Genomic DNA, 21888 nt, shown 5'->3' on the forward strand with positions numbered 1-21888 from the left:
GTATCCTTAATCAGATTGCAACGCTCTAATTGATCATACACCCTATCCCTAAGAATCCTCTCCATCAACTTGCCTACCACTGACGTTAAACTCACCGGCCTATAGGTACCCGGGCTATCCCTCCTACCCTTTTTAAACAACGGTACCACGTTCGCTATCCTCCAGTCCTCTGGGACCTTACCTGTGTCCAAAGAAGAGACAAAGATTTGCGTCAGAGGCCCAGCAATCTCATCCCTCGCCTCCCGAAGCAGCCTAGGATAAATGCCATCGGGCCCCAGAGATTTATCGGTTTTAATGCTACCTAAAAGCCCTAACACTTCTTCCCTCGTAATCGATAGATCTTTCAATTGGTCTACCGCTCCCTCGATGACCGTACCAGACATCAAGCCCCTCTCCTTCGTGAATACCAACGCAAAGTATTCATTCAGGATCTCCCCCATTCCCTCTGCCTCAAAGCACAATTCCCCACGTCTGTCCCTGAGAGGACCAATTTTACCCCTAGCCACCTTTTTGCTTTTAAGATAGGAGTAAAACGCCTTTGGATTCTCCTTAACCCTACCTGCCAAAGCCATCTCATGCCCCCTCTTTGCTCTCCTAACTCCCCTTTTGAGATCCCTCCTACTCTCTCTGTATTCCTCCAATGCTCTCTCCATTCCCAGCTGCTTAGATCTGACATATGCCTCTCGTTTCTTCCTAACCAGGTCTTCTATATCTCTAGTAATCCACAGCTCTCTACTCCTACCTTTCCCATCCTTCCTCCTATCCGGCACATGCCTTTCCTGCACCCATTTCAGTTTTCCCTTGAAAGACTCCCACATGCCTAATGTGGTCTTGCCTTCCAACAGCCTATCCCAGTCTGTATCCCTAAGCTCCTGCCTAATCCGGCTGTATCTAGCCTTCCCCCAATTTAGCACCCTCCCCTTAGGACAGCTCTCATCTTTTTCCATTCATATCCTAAAGTAGACGGAGTTGTGGTCTCTATTAGCCACATGTTCGCCTACTGCAATCTCAACCACCTGACCCAGCTCATTGCCCAGAACTAAATCCAGTATAGCCCCCTTTCTAGTCAGGCTATCTACATACTGTTGCAAGGACCCTTCCAATACACATCTTACGAATTCCTCCCCATCCAACCCCCCAGCTCTAGCACCTTCCAATCCACCCCAGGGAGATTAAAATCTCCCAGTACAACAACCCTGTTCTTCCTACACTTGTCCAAAATGTCCCTACATATACCCTCTTCCACTGCCCGCGGGCTGTCGGGCGGCCTATAGTTCACTCCTAGCATAGTAATGGCCCCCTTCCTATTCCTCATCTCCACCCACAGAGACTCAACCCCCCCCCCATGTTATCCTCCCTCTGTACCGCTGTGATCTGCTCCCTAACTAAGAGTGCCACTCCCCCTCCTCTTTTCAACCCTCCCCTATCACACCTCAAACACTTATACCCTGGAATATTTAGCTGCCAGTCCTGCCCCTCCTTTAACCATGTCTCTGTCACTGCCACCACATCTAAATTCCTCGCGAACAGCAAGGCCCTAAGTTCATCCGTCTTACCTGTCACACTCCTCGCATTAAAACAGATGCACTGAAGGCCCTCAGGCCCACTTGGATCCTCCTTCTCCTGGGAGATTTTCCTATCATCTAGACTTACCCTGACCTCCAACTCACTCCCACTCCCAGTGCCTGAACTGTCTCTCTCCTCCCCACCCCCCCCTCCATATTAGTTTAAACCCTGCCTAAACACTTCAGCCAACCTCCCAGCTAAAATATGTGTACCCTTCCTATGTAAATGTTCCCTATCCCTCTTATACAAGTGCCCTTCCTTTGCAAAGACTTCCCATGGTCTACAAAACTAAAATCCTCTGTCCTGCACCAATCTCTCAGCCATGCATTCAGCTGCAGGATCTCATTATTTTTATCCCTGCTATTACTGGGCACTGGCAGCAGCCTAGAGAACACCACCCTGGAGGCCCTGTGCTTCAGCCTGGCTCCCAACTCCCTGAACTGCCTACGTATTTCCCCCCTACTCTTCCTTCCTACGTCCTTGTCACCTACATGTATAATTACATCTGCCTGGGTCCCTTGGCCCTTCAAGATTCCCTCTACCCTCTCCGACACATCCCGTACCCCTGCTCCAGGGAGGCAGACTACCATCCTGGACTCCCGCTTTTGCCCACAGAACCGCCTATCAATTCCTCTAACCCTCCCATCCCCCACCACTATCTCACATCCCGCCCCCTTCCTTCCCTCTGAGGCATTCCGGTCTTCCCCTCGTGCCCTTTCCACCTCAGTTGGTGCCTTACCCCGATATCTTGAGAGACTACCCTGGGGTAGCCTTTGGACCATTACTCCTCTTCTTTTTCCCTTCCTAACTGTAACCCACCCATCCCCCCTCCTAGGCTCTGGGATCCCCTCTTGAACGTGGTTTCTATTCATTAGCGCCTCATTCTCCCTAACTAAAAATAAATCCTCCAGCCTCAACTCTAGTTGCCTAACCCGGGCCCTCAAACGCTGCAACTCCAGACATTTGGTGCAGATGTGGACTCTCTGGAGATGCTGTTCTCCAGGAACTCCCGCATATTGCACCTTACACAGCTGACACGCCTCCCCATGGACCCTGCCATTTATGTGACCACCCTTAAACTTATGGACACAGTTAGAAAAATTTGACCAGTATCTCACCTTGCCCAAGCCTGCCTCGCCTAAGCCCTGTGAGCCAAAGCCCTTGCAGTACTCACTCAGCACCCACCTCACTCCACTGCCCGCTGTCTACTGCGGCCTTGTTTTTGTACTCCCGTGCTCCCTTCCCAACATCCCTTGCGCCTAGGACCTGTGACAGAAAGCGCAAAATGCAAAAAAACCCACGAACCAGCAATGCAATTGAAAAAAAAAGTACACTCGCAGTTTAGACTCACCAGCCACTAGTACACTGCTTCGGAGAACAATGAGCTGACAGGTGGTAAGTCTGGGTGGGTTACAGATCCTGGAACCTTAGTCTATTGTGCTTTCCTCATCTTCTTGTTTTTATCTCTCTAATCCCGGATAGGTGCGGCAGAAAATTGGTTACTGTCCCCAGTTTGATGCCCTTCTTGGTCATATGACAGGGCAGGAAACACTGTTTATGTTCGCACGATTACGGGGTATTCCTGAGAGAATCATTAAGCGGTGTGTGGATGATATACTGCAAAGTTTCCTACTTGAACCTCTCGCTCAGAAGCTGGTGCGAACATACAGGTGAGTAAAGCCAAGCTATCACTCACCTCTTTTCCCCTTGTCTTCACTCTTCATTCATATTAGACATAAAGGTCAGTGTTTGAGAATTTTCCTCAGTGGCCATAAAATTCACAGCACATGGATTATTTGATCAATGCTGTGTTTCAAAACATACGGGAGGAGAGGGTGGTGATTGTATAGCTGAAGGGATGCTATTTGGATTTGTTGGGGTGGGGTGGGAGTAGGTGGTGAGGATGGAGAGAAGGGCTGCAGTAATCTTGAGGCTACACCATCCGGAGGCTGCCAGATCAACACCAAGGAAATTCCTGGGAGCAAGAGGTGTCACGCAGTAAGGAAACCATTTGTCAAGATTACCAGTCTCTCTGCCCAGTCCCTCTCTCTGCCAAGATTCCCAGGGATTTCTGGCCTCTTCCTCCCTGTGCTGAGATTCCGAGGGGCGAATTTTCCCATTCCGCCTGCCATGGGAATTGAAGCGGGTAAGGGGTGGACCATGAAAAGATCCATTGACCTTGGAAGGGATTTTCCAGTTTTGGAGCGAGGATGGCCAGGAAAGCTGGTCTCACCCTCCCTCCCCAAATGGAATTTCCTGGTCTTTGTCTCCATGTGCCAAAAATCATGCTGCTGTTGGTTTTGTCCTATCCTAGTGGTGGGAATAAGAGGAAGTTGAGCATCGCAGTGGCAATGATCGGAAACCCTGCTGTTGTCTTTCTGGATGAACCTTCCACCGGCATGGATCCTGTTTCCAGGAGGCTATTATGGGATACAGTCACCAGATTTCTACAGACAGGGAAGTCTATTGTCATCACTTCGCACAGGTAGGCAGTTTCTCTGTTAAGATTTGTAGTTAGTTACAGGAGGAGACAATTCAGCACCTTCAGGCTGTCCCATTGTTTTAGATCAAACCTTTTCGGTATCACAGTTCCATTTACTCACACTAGTTCCATAACCCTCACTGCCCTTGCCTGACAAACATCTATCAGTCTCAATTTTTGTTTGACTCCCCAGTAGCAAGACTTTTTGAAGGAGTTCCAGATTTCTCTGCCTTCGTGTGCACTGGTGCCGTCATTGTCCATGAACAGTCCGATTCCAATTGTAAGGCTATGCCCTTAACTTCTCTCTGAGACCTCATTGAATAGGGAGCAGGGCTCAAAGGACTGAATGGCCTACTCCTGCTCCTAAGTTCCATATTCCTATGTTCATTGCCATCTCTGAATCCCTCAACATCCTCAGAGTTGCCATCGACCAGAAACTTAACTGAACCAACCACAGAAATACTGTGACTAAAAGTGCAGGTCAGAGGCTGGAAATGCTGCAGCAAATAAATGTCTTCTGATTCCCCAAAGTCTATCCACCATCTACAAGGCACAAGTCAAGGGTATGTTGGAATACTCCATTTGCCTGGATGAGTACAGCTCCAACAACACGCAAGGAGCTTGCTACCATCCAGAACAAAGTAGTTCAATTGACTGACATCTCATTCACCATGCATACACAGAGCAGCACTTTTTTTTATGTTGTATGTGTGCACTGATAAGGCCAGCATTTGCTGCCCATGCCATTTATATTTCAGACTTCCTTGAACCTCTGCAATCCATGTAATGTAGAACTGTATTGCTGGTTCTGTTAGGGAGCTGCCAGATTTTGATCCAGCGACAATGAAGGAATGGTGATATAATTCCAAGTCAGAATGGTGTGTGCTTGTAGGAGAGTCTGCATAGTCATTGTATCTACCTGTCCCTTTGTCCTTCTAGATAAGTATTGTCCAACCTCTTCATGCTAGGTGTCACATTTCAAAGTTTTCTCACTCATGGGGCCAATGAGCACATTTCAGAAAGATAAATTTTGGCACAACACTAAACATGAATTTCCAAAGCAAAGGAATGTCAAAGCAATAAATTATTCATATAAAAATTAATAGGATAGGGTAATACGGTGGCACAGTTGTTGGCACTGCTACCTCACAGCGTCAGGGACTCAGGTTCAATTTTGACCTTGGGTGACTGTTTTTGTGGAATTTTCATGTTCTCCCCATGTCTGCTTTGGTTTTCTCCGGATGCTCTGATTTCCTCCCACAGTCCAAAAATGTGTGGGTTAGATTGATTGGCCATGCTAATCAATGGCGATTAGCAAGGTAAATACATGGGGTCACAGGAATAAGGCATGGGTGGGATTGTTGTCGGTGTAGGCTCAGTGGGCCAAATGGCCTCCTCCTGCACTGTAGGGTATTTATTCTTCTCGAACAATCCTTAAAAGTGCCAAGCAGTAGAACAAACCAATAAAAGCTTAAAGTAGGAGACTCAGCAATGGTAATGCCATTGAAGGGGACATAGATTCTCTCTTGTTGGTGATGGTCATCGCCTGGCACCTATGGGGCACAAATGTTGCTTGCCACTTACCAGCCCAAGCCTGCATATTGTCCACGTCTTTCTGCATATGGATGTTGTGCAATCATCCGTGAACCTATCACTTTGGACTTCATGATGGGGGGAAATCAATGCCTGGTTTCCATCTGGTTTTGTTCCTTCTTGACATTTCTGTAATGTTTGATACAATTTGATGGCTTGTTGGGCCATTTCAGAGGGCATTTAAGAGTTACACAATTGCTGTGGATCTGGAGTCACATATAGCCTGACCAGGTAAGCAAGGCAGATTTTGTCCAAAAAAGCCACTAGGGTATCATATATGTTTGCATGACAATCAAGCCAATATCAATGAGATAGCATTTATTTATATTTTTATCTATTCATTTAAATGTAATTGAATTTAAATTCCACCAGCTGCCATGATGGAATTTGAACCTTTGAACCCCTTTCCCCAAGGCATTACTGGTCTGGTGACATCACTACTCTGCCACCATTGCCCACCTAATGAAGCAAATCACCTTGTTCCTTTGATAGAACCTTGCAAAACTATCACCTCTATCATCCAGGACATGGACAGCAGACATTTGGTCACGCCATCACCTGCAAGTTCCCCTACAAGTCACACACCATCCTGACTTGGAGCTATATCATTGTTCCTTCATTGTCATTGGGTGAAAATCCTGGAACTCCATCTCTAACAGAACTGTGGGTGTACCTACGACACATTGACTGCAGCAATGCAAGAAGGATGTTGACCGCCATCTTCTTGGGGGCAATTAGGAGTGGATAACAAATGGTGGCCTAGCCAAAACCTCTCTCAAACTATGAACAAATTAAAAGAATTGATTATCTCACCTAGCCCTTTATTATTCTGTGGAATATAAGCCTAGTCTGTATACTGCATCAGTTGACTTTCTAGAAAATAACACATTATTAGAGAATGGTTCAGACCTGAGAATGTTGGAGGGTAGTCGTATCATTTACATTTGCTTTCTGTCATTTTCCACAATGATTTTAATTTCACTTTTAGGTAACCATCCTCTCACCATGTTCTAGAAGCACAAGTGAATCTCCACTACCTGCACACAATTAAATACAATTAATGTACAACCTTCAGTCTATGCAATATATCCCCATGATTTAACCCTTAAATATCCTTCCTAAGATATAGTACTCTAATATATGCTGGAACTGGTCTTCAATAAATATACATCCTGTGTTTCAGTATGGAAGAGTGTGAGGCACTCTGCACCAGGCTGGCTGTGATGGCCAATGGTCAGTTCAAGTGCATCGGGAGCCCCCAGCATCTCAAGAGTAAATTTGGTAGTGGATACACGTTACTGGTCAAAATCCGGGGGAACAAACCTGATCTCAAGCCTTTCAAGAACTTTATTGAAACAACATTTGAAGGTAAGTAACTAATTTCATCTCCATTCCGCGACTTGAAGTGTACGTAAGTAGGAATATTTCTCTCTTTCTGTCACACACAGACACTCACGTATACCCTTACTCTCCATTCCCTTACTCTCCATTCCCTTACTCTCCATTCCCTCACTCTCCATTCCCTCACTCTCCATTCCCTCACTCTCCATTCCCTCACTCTCCATTCCCTCACTCTCCATTCCCTCACTCTCCATTCCCTCACTCTCCATTCCCTCACTCTCCATTCCCTCACTCTCCATTCCCTCACTCTCCATTCCCTCACTCTCCATTCCCTCACTCTCCATTCCCTCACTCTCCATTCCCTCACTCTCCATTCCCTCACTCTCCATTCCCTCACTCTCCATTCCCTCACTCTCCATTCCCTCACTCTCCATTCCCTCACTCTCCATTCCCTCACTCTCCATTCCCTCACTCTCCATTCCCTCACTCTCCATTCCCTCACTCTCCATTCCCTCACTCTCCATTCCCTCACTCTCCATTCCCTCACTCTCCATTCCCTCACTCTCCATTCCCTCACTCTCCATTCCCTCACTCTCCATTCCCTCACTCTCCATTCCCTCACTCTCCATTCCCTCACTCTCCATTCCCTCACTCTCCATTCCCTCACTCTCCATTCCCTCACTCTCCATTCCCTCACTCTCCATTCCCTCACTCTCCATTCCCTCACTCTCCATTCCCTCACTCTCCATTCCCTCACTCTCCATTCCCTCACTCTCCATTCCCTCACTCTCCATTCCCTCACTCTCCATTCCCTCACTCTCCATTCCCTCACTCTCCATTCCCTCACACTCCAACATTCTGTCACTCATTCTCACTCCATCTCTCTCTGTGGCCAGAATTATAGCGTCCTGTCCACCATGGGAATTGGAGCAGGTGAGGGGCGGAACATAGAAAGGTTCATTGACCACGGGTGGGATTTTACGGTTTTGGGATGAGCAAGGCCAGAAAATCCCTCCATCGATCTTTGTTTTTAACTCACTATGTGTCTCTGAAACTCTCTGAATTTCTGTCTCCCTTTCTCTCCTTCTCCTCTCTCTTCTTCACTGCTTCGTCCTGTCTCTTGTGCGCGGTCTCTCTCTCTCTCTGTTAGCCTGTTGTCTTGCTCACTCCCTGGGGCACGTTTTCCCATTCTGCCCACCACACAAATTGAAGTGGGTGAGTGAGGGGCGGACTATGAACAAGTACGTTGACCTCGGGCAGATTTTCTGGTTTCCCTCTCCCACACACACTCTCTCCCACACTCTCATACACTCTCACATTCACACTCTTGCACTCTCATATACTCTCACACACTTTCTCTTATTCACTCTTCCTCACATGCACACTTCTTCTCATGCACTCTTTCATGCATGCACTCTCTCTCATACACAGTTACGTTTTCATTCTCTGACGTACTCTTGCACTCTGACACACACATTCGTGCACTCATCCGTTTGCTTTCTCCCAAACACATTATCTCTCACATGCTTGTACGATCTTTCACCCACTCATGCTCATGCCCTCTCTTGCATTCACAAACTCTCTCACGTGTTTGAACCTTCTTTCACATACTCAAACCCTCCCTCTCTCTCTGTCAGTCTCTCTTTCTCATTCTCTGTGGTTAAGAAAATCACCCAGTCAGGTATAAATCTATACCAATCATGTCAATTGCTGGTCTAGGCCATGTCAGTGGACCTCAATGAGTTTACAGGGTAACAAAGATGTTTCCTTTGGCCTCAGTGCCTTGGAATCTTCAGGGATTCTATTCCTGCCTGTGTTTCAGTAATTCCGTTCAAAATGTGTGGGTGTTGAATAATGGTACTTGGACTAGCTGTAATTAATGCCTTCACAATTGCACAGCCAGCCACCACTTAATGTGTGAAGACAAGAGGATGTTGAGATCGGGTGGAACATAGTTCAGTGAAAGGACATTGTGACATGAAGTGTGTTTATTCATTGACAGCTGATTTCTTTAATAAAACAGGCGCTATCCTGTCATTTTTACATTTGCTCTCAGGATCTGGGTGAAGTTGAAAAGGTCGCATTTATATCTTGTTCCTGATTGCCCTGATGGCATTAAGAATTGGCCACACAATTGTATGGCTGATGCCAAATTGGGTAAGAACAGACACAAGTGAACCATTTGGGTTTTTATTTCAATCTGACAGCCTCATGGTTAGATTGCTGGTGCCTGTGCACAAGTTATCAGACTTATTGAAAGTAATTTGAAGATTTCCTGGAGAGATTTTAACTCGGTGCTTCTTGCCCTCCCAGTACCAAAACCACTAGGTCACCATACCTAGGGGTGTGTATTACCTGGAATAGTCAAGGAGCCCATGTCAATGTTATTGTTTGTCCTTTGAATATTTATTATGTTGTTTTATTTTTATTTCTGTTTCTAACTCCTTTGGTTTTATTGTGTGACAGGAAGTATTTTGAAAGATGAGCATCATGGAATGTTGCATTACCACTTAACCAGCGAAGACTTGACCTGGCCTCAGGTAGGTTTCCTTGTTTGACTTGGAGCTGAGCGGAACAACTTGCAACTGTCACTGCACCAGAAACTTCCAGAGAGAAAGGCTGTAGTTAAATGGCCCATCATAGGAATGGTAACAGCCCATTCAGTCCCTGGAACAAGAGGGATTCATTCAGCTCCTCAGAATAGGAGGGGGCCATTCAGTTTTGCGTCTGCTGCGTAGGAGGAAGGAGAGATCACCAAAGTCCCTCAGGCATATCATGCCATCCAGTCAACTGTCTCAGCATCCACTGCCTTTTGGGGGAGAAAGTTCCAGATTTCCAGCACCCTTTGTGTAAAGAGGTTCTTCCTGATATTACCCCCAACCAAATTGGTTCTAATTTGAGGTTATTGAGATGAAGGCATGTATAAACGTATGCACCAGAGTTTAGTTATATCAAAACCAAAATCATTGAGCTCATCCATAGGTTTAGTCTCTCACCAATAAGGATTATTCTGACTTGTCTTTCAGAAATTCAAATTGGCCACCTCACATTTTCCCCCACATTGAGCTGCAATCTGCCAGAGTTTTGGTCACATTTAGTCTGTCAGGGTCCTTCTGTAACCTCCTGTTCCCATCCACAGAACTTTTCTGTACCTCCAAGAATAGGGTTTAAAGAGAGAAGTGAGGGTCTATGTACAGATGGCCCCAGTATTAACAGGGGAGCCATATTCAAATAGGGAAGCTAGCTAGGCTGAGGATGCAGATGCCCTGCTGTACTTAATTAAAATGTGGGGGAGGGCGGGGGGAAGCTCAGGACCATGTTCAGGAGCCAAAGGCTTTCTTATCAGGCCCAAAGGAAAACTAATATTTCTAACCTCTCGACAGTATTAATTATTAACTGTGTTCTTACTGATATGATACTATCATATCAATAATACTCACTTTACCTATTATTACTAACCTATGGATAGTACTCACTGTAACTGAAATTACTAACCTATTGATAGTACTCACTGCTTTCTAATACTCATCTATCAAAACTACTCATAGTAACTAAGATTACTAACTTTTCAATAGTGCTCACTTCTTGCTGATCCTGACCTATCAATAGAACACACTGCAACTGCCTTACTAATCATAGAACCATAGAGATCCTACAGAATAGAAAGAGACCACCCGGCCCATTGAGTGAGCACCAACCCTCGAAAAGTGCACACGACACACCTCCCTGTAAATCCACGCATTTATCATGGCTAAGCCACTTAACCTACACATCTTTGGACACTAAGGGGCAATTTAGCATGGCCAATCCACCTACTCACTGCAACTGAGATTACTAACACATAGATAGTACTCATTTTAAGAACATAAGCAATAGGAGCAGGAGTAGACCACCTAGCCCTTTGAGCCTGCCCTGCCATTCAATAAGATCATGGCTGATCTGAAGCGGATCAGTTCCACTTTCCAGCTTTCTCCCCATAACCCTTAATTCCCTTGTCTGTCAAAAACCCGTGACTTAAATATATTGAGCGAGGTAGCCTCCACCACTTCAACAGGCAGAGAATTCCAGAGATTCACCACCCTTTGAGTGAAGAAGTTCCTCCTCAACTCTGATCTAAACTGCCCGCCCCTTATCTTAAGGCTGTGCCCTCGAGTCCTGCTATCCTTTCTAAGCGGGAAGAATCTCTCTACTTCTAGCCTATCCATCCCCTTCATTATCTTATACGTCTCTATAAGATCCCTCCTCATCCTTCTAAACTCCAACGAGTACAGACCCAGTCTTTTTAGTCTCTCTTCATAGTCCAAACCCCTCATTATGTAATGTATGTTATGTAATGAGGTGGGTAGAATTAGGGACCTTGCGGTGAAGGATCCTCTTGGGGAGGGTGATCATTGTATGGTGGAGTTTCTGGTGCAGATGGAGGAGGAGAAAGTGGGTTCCCGGACACGCGTCCTTTGTTTGAACAGAGGGGAGTACGGTAGGATGAGAGAAGAATTGGCGAATGTTGACTGGGGGAGCGCGTTGGAAGGTAGGTCTGCTGAGGAGCAGTGGAGGATCTTTAAGGCGATCTTTCTTGGTGCTCAGCAGGAATTTATTCCGATGGTTAAAAAGGACCGCAGGAGGAGAGGTAATAAGCCATGGATAACGAAGGAGGTGAAGGAAAGTGTTAAAAGCGGAGGCGTTTAGAGTAGCTAAGAGTAGTGGGCGAGAAGAGGATTGGGAGAGGTTTAAATGTCAACAAAGATTGACAAAGAAGTTGATAAAGAAGGGTAGGAGAAACTATGAAGCTGGGCTGGCGCTTAATATAAAAAAGGATAGCAAGAGTTTTTATAAATATATAAAAAGGAAGAGGCTGGCTAGGGTGAACGTTGGACCCTTAGAGGATGAGGGGGGGACTTAGTGGTAGGGGATGGGGAAATGGCTGAGGTCTTGAATAACTTTTTTGTTTCGGTCTTCACGGAGGAAGACGTGAATAATTTGCCAGGTGTTAGCGATGGAAAGGTGGTAGGACTGGAGGGTCTCAATGACATTATTGTTACTAGAGAGGCGGTGCTCGACAGACTGGAGGGACTGATTGTGGACAAGTCCCCAGGACCGGATGGAATGCATCCGAGGGTTCTGAAAGAAATGGCAGAGGTGATAGTGGATGCCTTGGTGGTTATTTTCCAGACGTCGCTGGATTCCGGGGAAGTGCTGGAAGATTAGAAAACGGCTAATGTTACGCCGTTGTTTAAGAAGGCTGGCAGGCAAAAGGCAAGGAATTATAGGCCGGTTAGTTTAACGTCTGTTGTAGGAAAAATGTTAGAATCCGTCATCAAGGAGGAAATAGCGAGGCATCTTGAGGGGAATTGCTTGATAGAGCAGATGCAGCACAGTTTCATTAAGGGGAAGTCGTGTCTGACAAATTTATTGGAGTTCTATGGGGATGTGTCTAGGGCGGTGGATAGAGGAGAGCTGGTGGATGTGGTCTTTCTTGATTTTCAGAAGGTGTTTGACAAGGTACCTCACAAGAGGTTATTGCAGAAGGTAAGGGGGCATGGAGTTGGGGGTAGGGTGTTAGCGTGGATAGAGGATTGGTTGTCAAATAGGAGACAGAGAGTGGGGGTTAATGGGTGCTATTTGGATTGGCGGTTGGTGACTAGTGGAGTGCCCCAGGGGTCGGTGCTGGGGCCTCAGCTATTTACCATTTATATAGATGATCTGGAGGAGGGAACCGAGTGTATGGTGTTGAAATTTGCTGATGACACCAAGATTGGTGGAACGGCAAATTGCGCGGAGGGTGTGGAGAGTCTGCAGAAGGATCTAGATAGGCTGGGCGAATGGGCCAGGAAATGGCAAATGGAATTTAATGTTGGCAAAAGCGAGGTGGTCCACTTTGGTAGGAATAAAGGTAGGAGGGACTATTACTTACGGGGCGAAAAACTGCAGCAGGCGACGGTGCAGAGGGACCTCGGGGTCCTTGTGCATGAGTCGCAAAAACCCAGCCTGCAGGTGCAGCAGGTGGTCAGGAAGGCTAATGGGATGCTGGCCTTCATAGCGAGGGGGATTGAATATAAAAGTAGGGAGGTCTTGCTGCAGCTGTATAGGGCATTGGTGAGGCCGCAGCTGGAGTACTGTGTGCAGTTTTGGTCGCCGCACTTACGCAAGGATATTTTGGCCTTGGAGGGAGTGCAGAGGAGGTTTACTAGGCTGATACCGGAGTTGAGGGGGTTGAGCTAAGAGGAGAGGCTGAATAAACTAGGCTTGTACTCGTTAGAGTTTAGAAGAATGAGGGGAGATCTCATTGCGATGTATAAGATGATGAATGGGATGGATAGGATAGAGGTGGAGAGGCTCTTTCCGCTCAGAAAGGACAGTAGGACCAGGGCGCACAGCCTCAAGATAAAGGGGGGGGCGGTTTAGAACAGAGTTGGGGAGAAACTTCTTCAGTCAAAGGGTGGTGAATCTCTGGAATTCTCTGCCCGTTGAAGTGGTGGAGGCTGCCTCGCTAAATATTTTTAAGACGTGGGTTGATGGGTTTTTGATAAGAGAGGGGATTAAGGGTTATGGGGAGAGGGCGGGAATGTGGAACTGAGACACGACAGATCAGCCATGATCTTATTGAATGGCGGGGCAGGCTCGAAGGGCTGGATGGCCTACTCCTGCTCCTATTTCTTATGTTCTTATGTTCTTATCTCCGGTATCAGCCTAGTGAACCTCCTCTGCGCTCCCTCCAAGGCCAATATATCCTTCCACAAGTGCGGCGACCAAAACTGCACACAGTACTCCAGCTGCGGCCTCACCAGTACCCTGTACAGTTGCAGCAAGACCTCCCTGCTTTTATATTCTACCCCCCTCGCTATAAAGGCCAACATTCCATTCGCCTTCTTGATCACCTGCTGCACCTGCAGACTGGGTTTTTGCGACTCATGCACAAGGACCCCCAGGTCCCTCTGCACCGTAGCATGCTGCAGCTTTTTGCCTTTTAAATAATAATCCCTCCTATTATTATTTCTGCCAAAGTGGATAACCTCACACTTGCTAACATTATACTCCATCTGCCAGGTCCTCACCCACTCGCTTAGCCTATCCAAATCCCTCTGCAAACTTTCCACAACCCCCATGCAATTTGCTTTTCCACTCATCTTCATGTCATCGGCAAATTTCGTCACCCTACCCTCAGCCCCCTCCTCCAGATCATCTATATAAATGGTAAATAGCTGAGGCCCCAGCACCGATCCCCGCGGTATTCCACTAGTCACCAACCGACAATCAGAATAGCACCCATTGATACCAACTCTCTGCTTCCTATTAGACAGTCAATCCTCTATCCACGCTAACACCTTACCCCCAACTCCGTGCACCCTAACCTTCTGTAGCAACCTTTTGTGAGGCACCTTATCAAACGCCTTTTGGAAATCTAAAAACACCACATCCACCGGTTCCCCTCTGTCTACCGCACTAGTCAGATCCTCATAGAAATCCAATAAATTCGTCAAACACGACTTCCCCTTAACAAATCCGTGCTGCGTCTGCTCTATCAAACCATTCTTTTCTAGGTGCCTCGCTATTTCTTCTTTGATGACGGATTCAAGCATTTTTCCAACTACAGATGTTAAACTAACTGGCCTATAATTCCCTGCCTTTTGTCTGCTACCTTTTTTAAACAGCAGCATAACATTAGCCGTTTTCCAATCTTCTGGCACTTCCCCGGAATGCAGCGAATTTTGGTAAATAATTACTAAGGCATCCATTATCACCTCTGCCATTTCTTTCAGATGGGATGCATTCCATCCGGTCCTGGGGACTTGTCCACCTTCAGTCCCATTAGTCTATCAAGCACCGCCTTTCTAGTGACAGTAATCGCATTCAGGCCCTCAACTCCTACCATCCTTCTATCTTTAAGATCCGGCAAACTATTCATGTCCTCCTCTGTGAACACCGAGGCAAAAAACTTATTTAAAGCCTCGGCCATTTCCTCATCTTCCACCGCTAAACTCCCCCTCTCATCCTCTGAGGGTCCAACATTCACTCTAGCCAGCCTTCTCTTCTTTATATATTTGTAAAAACTTTTACTGTCCTTTTTTATATTTAGTGCTAGTTTAGCTTCATAGTCTATCCTTCCTTTCTTTATCACCTTCTTAGTCATTCTTTGCTGATTTTTAAATTTTTCCCAATCTTCTTATAACTGAGATTACTAACCTATAGATAGTACCTACTACTTGCTGATATTAACCTATCAATAATACTGTAACTAGATTATTAACCTTTTCCATAGTAATCACTGCTTGCTGATATTAACCTGTTAATAACACTTACTGTAACTGAGATTACCAACCCATCGATAATGTTGACTGTAACTGAGATTACTAACCTATCAATAGTACATACTACTTGCTGATATTAACCTATCGATAATATTCACTGTAACTGAGATTACTAATCGCATTGTTAAACCAGTATGTATTCTGGGTGGGGGACTTCAATATCCATATCCAACAGTGGCTTGGTAATACCACAGACCAAGCTGACTGGGTCCTAAAGGACATAGCTGGTAGACTGGGACTGCAGCAGGTGGCGAGGGAACTGCAGCAGGTAAGGGGGAAAATCATGTTTGACCTCATTGTCACCAACCTGCTTGCCACAGATGCATTTGTCCATGACAGTATCGATAGAACTGACCACTGGATAGTCCTTGTGGAGATGAACTCCCTTCTTCACATCGAGGGTACCCTCTATCGTGTTGTGTGACATTACCACCGTGCTAAACGGAATAGACTTCGAACAGATGTAGCAGCCCAGGAGTAGGTATCCATGAGCTTCTGTGGGGCATCAGCAACAGCAGAATTGTACTCAACCACAACTTCTAATCTTATGGTCCAGCATATACCCCACTCTACCATTACCACTAAGCTAGGGGATCGGCCCTGGTTCAATGAAGAGTGCAGGATGGCATGCCAGGACCAACACCATACATACTTAAAAATGAGATGTCAATCTGGTGAAACTACACCACATGACTACATGCATGCCAAACAGCACAAGCGGCAAGTAATAGAGCTAAGCAGTGTCACAAACAAAGGATTAGATTTAGGCTCTACATTCCTGCCACATCCGACCATGAATAATAATGGACAATTAAACAACTCACTGGCGGAGAAGGCTCCACTAATATCTCTGTCCTCAATGATGGAGTCCAGCATACCTGTGAAAAAGATAGGGTTGAAGTATTCACAACAATCTTCAGCCAAAATGACTGGATGATCCATCTTGACCCCCTGTACAGGTCTCCAGCGTCACTGATGTCAGTCTTCAGTCAATTCGATTCACTCTGTGATACCAAGAAATGGAGGCATTGGATACTGCAAAGGCTATGGGCCTTGTCAATATTCCAGCAATAATGCTGAAGAATTGTGCTCCATAACTTATCATGCCCCTCGCCAAGCTCTTCCAGTATAGCTACAGCACTGGCATCTACCTGGCAATGTAGAAATTTAGTCAGTGTGTCATGTACACAAGAAATAGGACAAATCCAACCTAGCCAATTACCGCCCCATCAGTCTACTCTTGATCATTAATCAAGTGATGGAAGGAGTCATCAATAGTGCTATCAAGCAACACTTACTCAACAATAACCTACTCACGATGCTCAGTTTAGGTTCTGCCAGGGTGACTCAGCTCCTGACCTTATTACTGCTTTGGTTCAACATGGACAAAAGGGCTGAATGCCAGAGGTGAGGTGAGTTTGACAAGCCTTAGAAATCAAGGCAGCATTTGACTGAATATTGCATCGAGGAGTCCTAGCAAAACTGGAGTCAAATGGAATTGGGGAAGTATGGTTGGATTCATACCTGGCACAAAGGAAGATGCTTGTGGTGGTTGGAGAACAATCATCTCAGGTCCAGGACATCACTGCAGGAGTCCCTCAGGGTAGTGTCCTAGGCCCAGCCATCTCAAGCTGATTCACTAATGAGCTTCCTTCCAACCTTAGGTGAGAAGTTTACAGATGCTTGAACAATGTTCAGCACAATTTGCAACTCTTCAGATACTGAAACAATTCATGGGATGACAAGTGGCAAGTAACATTTGCACCACACAAATTTGTGCCAGGCAATGTGCATCTCTAATAAGAGAGGATCTAACAATCACCCCTTGACATTCAATGGCATTATCATCACTGAATCCCCCACTATAAAATATCCTGGGGGTTACCATTGTCCAGAAACTGAATTGAACTAGTCATTATAAATTCTGTGGCTACCAAAGCAGGTCAGAACTAGGAATACTGTGATGAGTAACTCACCTCCTCAACCCCAAAGCCTGCCACCGTCTACAAGGTGCAAGGCAGGAGTGTGATGGAATATTGTCCACCTGCTTGGATTAATGCAATTCCAAAAACACTCAAGAAGCCCAACACCCACAAACATTCAATCCCTCCACCATCGATACACAGTGGCAGCATGTGTACCATCTACAAGATGCACTGCAGAAATTCACCAAAATTCCTTAGGCAACACTTTCCAAACCCCAAGACCACACCATCTGGAAGGACAAGAGCAGCAGATACATTGAAACATCACCACTACCTGGATGTTCCCCTCTTAATTCACTCCCCATTCCTGACTTGGAAATATAACATGACGTGGAGATGCCGGCATTGGACTGGGGTAACCACAGTAAGAAGTCTCACAACACCAGGTTAAAGTCCAACAGGTTTATTTGGTAACACACTGCTTTCAGAGTATTCCTCCTTCTTTAGGTGAGTGACGAGTTGTGTTCACAAATAGGGCATACATAGACTTCATTTACAAAATAATGGTTGGAATGTGAGTCCTTACAGGTAATGAAGTCTTTACAGGTACAAACGATGTGAGTGGAGAGAGGGTTAAGCACAGGTTAAAGAGGTGTGATTCTGGGGAGGTTCACAGTGTGCTGTCACACTTTAACCTGTGCTTAATCCTCTCTCCGCTTACATTATCTGTACCTGTAAAAACTTGATTACCTCTAAAGACTCGCATTCCAACCATTATTTTGTTAATGGAGTCTGTATCTATGTATGCCCTGTTTGTGAACACAACTCTTCACTCACCTGAAGAAAGAGGAACACCCCAAAAGCAGTGTGCTATCAAATAAACCTGTTGGACTTTAACCTGGTGTTGTGAGACTACTTGGAAATATAGCACCATTCCTTCACTGCTGCTGGGTCAAAATCCTGGAACTCTCTCCCTAACAGCACTGTGGGTGCACCCACACCTCAGGGACTGCAATGGTTCAAAAAGGCAGCTCACCATCATCTTCTGGAGGGCAACTAGGGATGGGCAATAAAGGCTGGCCAAATCAGCAATACCCACATCCCGTAAATGAATTTTTAAAAACTGAAATTACTAGCCTATTGATACTATTCGCTGCTTGCTGATACTAACCCATTAATAGTACTCATTGTAAATGAGATTACTAACTACATTATAACTTTATTTATTAACCCATCACTGGTTCTCACAGTAACTGAGATTACTAACGGCATTGCAACTCAAATTACTAACCTATTGATAGTATTCTTGCTGATATTAACCCTTTACTCATCAAAAACTTATATTACTAATAGTTTGAGCTTTTAATTGTCATGCTTGCATGTAAACAGAGAATCACTTCCATTTTCCTCCCCTTGTTCACAGATTTTCGGCACACTAGAAAGAGCCAAAGAGGAATACAATATTAAAGATTATTCAGTCAACCAGATATCCCTGGAGCAGGTGTTCCTCAGCTTCGCTCGATTCCAGTGCCACACAGAGGAAAGATCAGATTAACTCTGATCAAACTGAACTCCTGTCCTTAACTCTGACCATGAGCTCACAGGGGGCAAGGTACAAGTGCAGGAGCCACACACAGGAGCATGACTATACGGGACAGGGAGAAGAGTGCATGAGAATAAAAACCCAGAGTAAAGTTAACATTAAACCTGAAAGACCCAGACTATGCTGGAGGTGGGCAGGTTCACGGTGTGCTGGAGTCAGTGCGCTGGAGTTGGGCAGGTTCACGGTGTGCTGGAGTTGGGCAGGTTCACGATGTGCTGGAGTCAGTGCACTGGAATTGGGCAGGTTCACGGTGTGCTGGAGTCAGTGCGCTGGAGTTGGGCAGGTTCACGGTGTGCTGGAGTTGGGCAGGTTCACAATGTGCTGGAGTTGGGCAGGGTCACGGTGCGCTGGAGTTGGGCAGGCTCACGGTGCGCTGGAGTTGGGCAGGCTCACGGTGTGCTGGAGTTGGGCAGGTTCACGGTGCGCTGGAGTTGGGCAGGCTCACGGTGCGCTGGAGTTGGGCAGGCTCACGGTGCGCTGGAGTTGGGCAGGGTCACGGTGCGCTGGAGTTGGGCAGGGTCAGTTGGGCAAGTTCAGAAGTGTGCTGGAATTAAAGCCTCCAACTCTGATGTTGCAACTGGGTAATGCAGTCTGTGGACGAAATGGTTGCAGTTTTGGGAATTGGCCCTTGGTGCTGTACACGCTGTTATAAATGAACTGGATTATATTACACTGGAGAGAAACCCGTTTGTCCAAAAGTCTTGTTCCAAGATAAAAGGTAATAAAGTGATCACAGCAAACAGGCGTATGAATTGATCCATATATAACCTTGTCCCGCGTATCATGCAGTTGGATCCTTCTGTTTCTTGGTTAGCACCTGAGGATCAAAGTGCAGTTGTTACTGCTGTAAAACTGGAGCCTTCTGCATTCAGGTCTGAATTCTGGTCCTGCCTTACAAATTGTTTCTATTCAAATAATCATCTGATGCCCTCTTGAATACATTAATTGACCACACTTCCAGCCAGTGCATTCCAGACCTGAGCCACTCACTGTGAAATAGTTTTAAGGAACATTACATTTGCTTCTTTTGCAACTCACTTTAAATCTGTGCCCTCTTAATCCTTTTACAAGTGTGAACAGTTTCTCCTAATGTACTCTGTCATGATTTTGACCCTCTACAAAATTACTGCCTTCTCTCTAAGGAGAACAGTCCCAAATCTCTCCAAACGATCTTCACAATGTTCTCATCCCTGGAACTGTTCTTGTGAACCTAGAGTGGTTGTTTCTTACTAGTAATGATCCTGCTCAAGTTTGGATCATTAGTAGTGACCGATGCACTGAAACAAAAGCACAATACTAAGATGCTGGAAATCTGAAATAACAACAGTAAATGCTGGAGGTACTCAAAAGGTCAGACAGCATCTATAGAGAGAGAAACGGAGTTAATGTTTCAGATTGATGGCATTTTGTCAGAACTGGAAAATGTGGGACTCAGTAGGAGGAGTTAGGTCATTTAGCTCTTTGAACCTGATCCCCTGTTCCACTTGGCTGATCTCATTGTGGTCTCAATTCCACTTTTCTGTCTACTCCCCAAAAGCCTTGTCTCCCTTACCTGTTTAACTCAGCCTTGAATCAACTCAGTGACCCAGCTGCCCCTACTGTTTGGGAAGAGAATTCCAAATTCTAATGATCCTCATCTCTGTCTTAAAAAAATACCGGTATACACCCTATCTTAAGTTCTTACACGTTTCATACAATAATATCTTGGCTGATTTGATAGTAACCTCAAATCTGAATCTCGTCTACCCCTGATAACCAGTCATCTCCGTGACTGTCAGTAATTTATCCACCTCTGCCTTAAAGATTTTCAAAGATCGTACTCCCACCCTTTTATCAGAGTTCGAACAACTCACAGCCTTCTGACAGAAAAAAATTGCGTAATCTCAGTTCTAAATGGGTGCCTCCCTATTTTTAAACAATGACTCCCCCAGGTCTAGATTTTCTTACAAGAGGAAACATTTTCTCCACATCCACCCTGCCAAGATCCCTCAAAATCTCATTCTTCCATAATTATATATTTTTTCAAATAAAAGTAAAGCAGATATGGAGACCAAAATTGTACACAACACTCCAGATACACTGTACAGCTGTAGTGAAACTTCCCAATTTTTAATTCCATTCCCCCCCCCCCTTGCAATAAGTGCCAACATATTACAAGAAAGTAGTTTCAGTAAAGATTCAAAAAGGGGATGAGAGGTGTATTCTCCATATATGAAAACTGCTGTCCAACCCAATTGCAATTCAGATCTTGAAAGTGCATGAAATGGATCAAACAAGAAGTGTCTACTATTGAAATGGAACCAAGGGTCAAAACACCAACATTCAATACAAGGAATAGATGTATGTGGGTGACAGGATCTGCTGGTTTCAGACTATATCCATTGTTCTGAGGGCTCTCTGTGTAACCTTAGGATATCAGTCTGACAGCGATATCTGAACTGCTCTGGAAGATACTTGAGAAAGTTTAAATGTGATGTTAATTCAGTGAAGCCTTTGTACATTTAAATGTGTGAGTATATTCCAGTTACCAGAAAATGAACCTGTTACAAGCACTTGTCATTTTCATTCCCATTTGATTTAACAAAACTTAAAAAAAACGGTCTCCACTAACAAACCTGTGTTCCAGATCTGTCAGTGATACCACTAAGCCACAGAATGTAAATACATCATTACGTTAGTGTTTTTATTTAAACATTACATTCTGAATTTAAATCAATTTGTACCATATATATTAACCAGAGATATGTAATAATGGATTGGGCATTATTGAGATACAATTTATTGAAGTTGAGGTCTAGTTCTTGTAATACTAAAGGGCCAATAACACTGTGGTATCTCAGAATTTCACTGTATTGTGGACAGGAGTGTAGCTCTGAAAAGGAGTGTCCTAGAGCAGCTTTTAGAAGACTGAGGATGAGGGTGCCTTTCAGAGTTCTGAGTCTGCACATTTTAAACACGTCAGAAAATCCAGACTGATGACAGCTCACTCACCATGTCCTGACATCACAGGCTGTCTCCCAGCATTGAAAATCAGGCCCATTGGCTCAGATCTGAGTCAAGCAGAGATAAGAT

General features: G+C 45.3%; 1 protein-coding gene across 2 annotated transcripts in view; it reads left to right on the plus strand.

Moving 5' to 3' along the window:
* The window catches only part of abca3b (ATP-binding cassette, sub-family A (ABC1), member 3b), a 125769-nt gene extending 106649 nt beyond the window's left edge, over positions 1 to 19120 (plus strand). For both annotated transcript variants that reach the window (XM_080206671.1, XM_080206670.1), the window contains 5 exons: positions 3049 to 3236; positions 3881 to 4051; positions 6825 to 7009; positions 9449 to 9522; positions 18637 to 19120. In XM_080206671.1, the coding sequence (XP_080062797.1) occupies positions 3049 to 3236; positions 3881 to 4051; positions 6825 to 7009; positions 9449 to 9522; positions 18637 to 18768 (750 nt within the window). In that variant the 3' untranslated portion in view covers positions 18769 to 19120. The remainder of the gene's footprint in view (positions 1 to 3048; positions 3237 to 3880; positions 4052 to 6824; positions 7010 to 9448; positions 9523 to 18636) is intronic.
* The last annotated feature ends 2768 nt before the right edge of the window (positions 19121 to 21888 follow it).

Source organism: Carcharhinus amblyrhynchos, chromosome 18, assembly GCF_965287045.1.
Source record: "Carcharhinus amblyrhynchos chromosome 18, sCarAmb.v2.hapA, whole genome shotgun sequence".
Taxonomy (NCBI): Eukaryota; Metazoa; Chordata; class Chondrichthyes; order Carcharhiniformes; family Carcharhinidae; genus Carcharhinus; species Carcharhinus amblyrhynchos.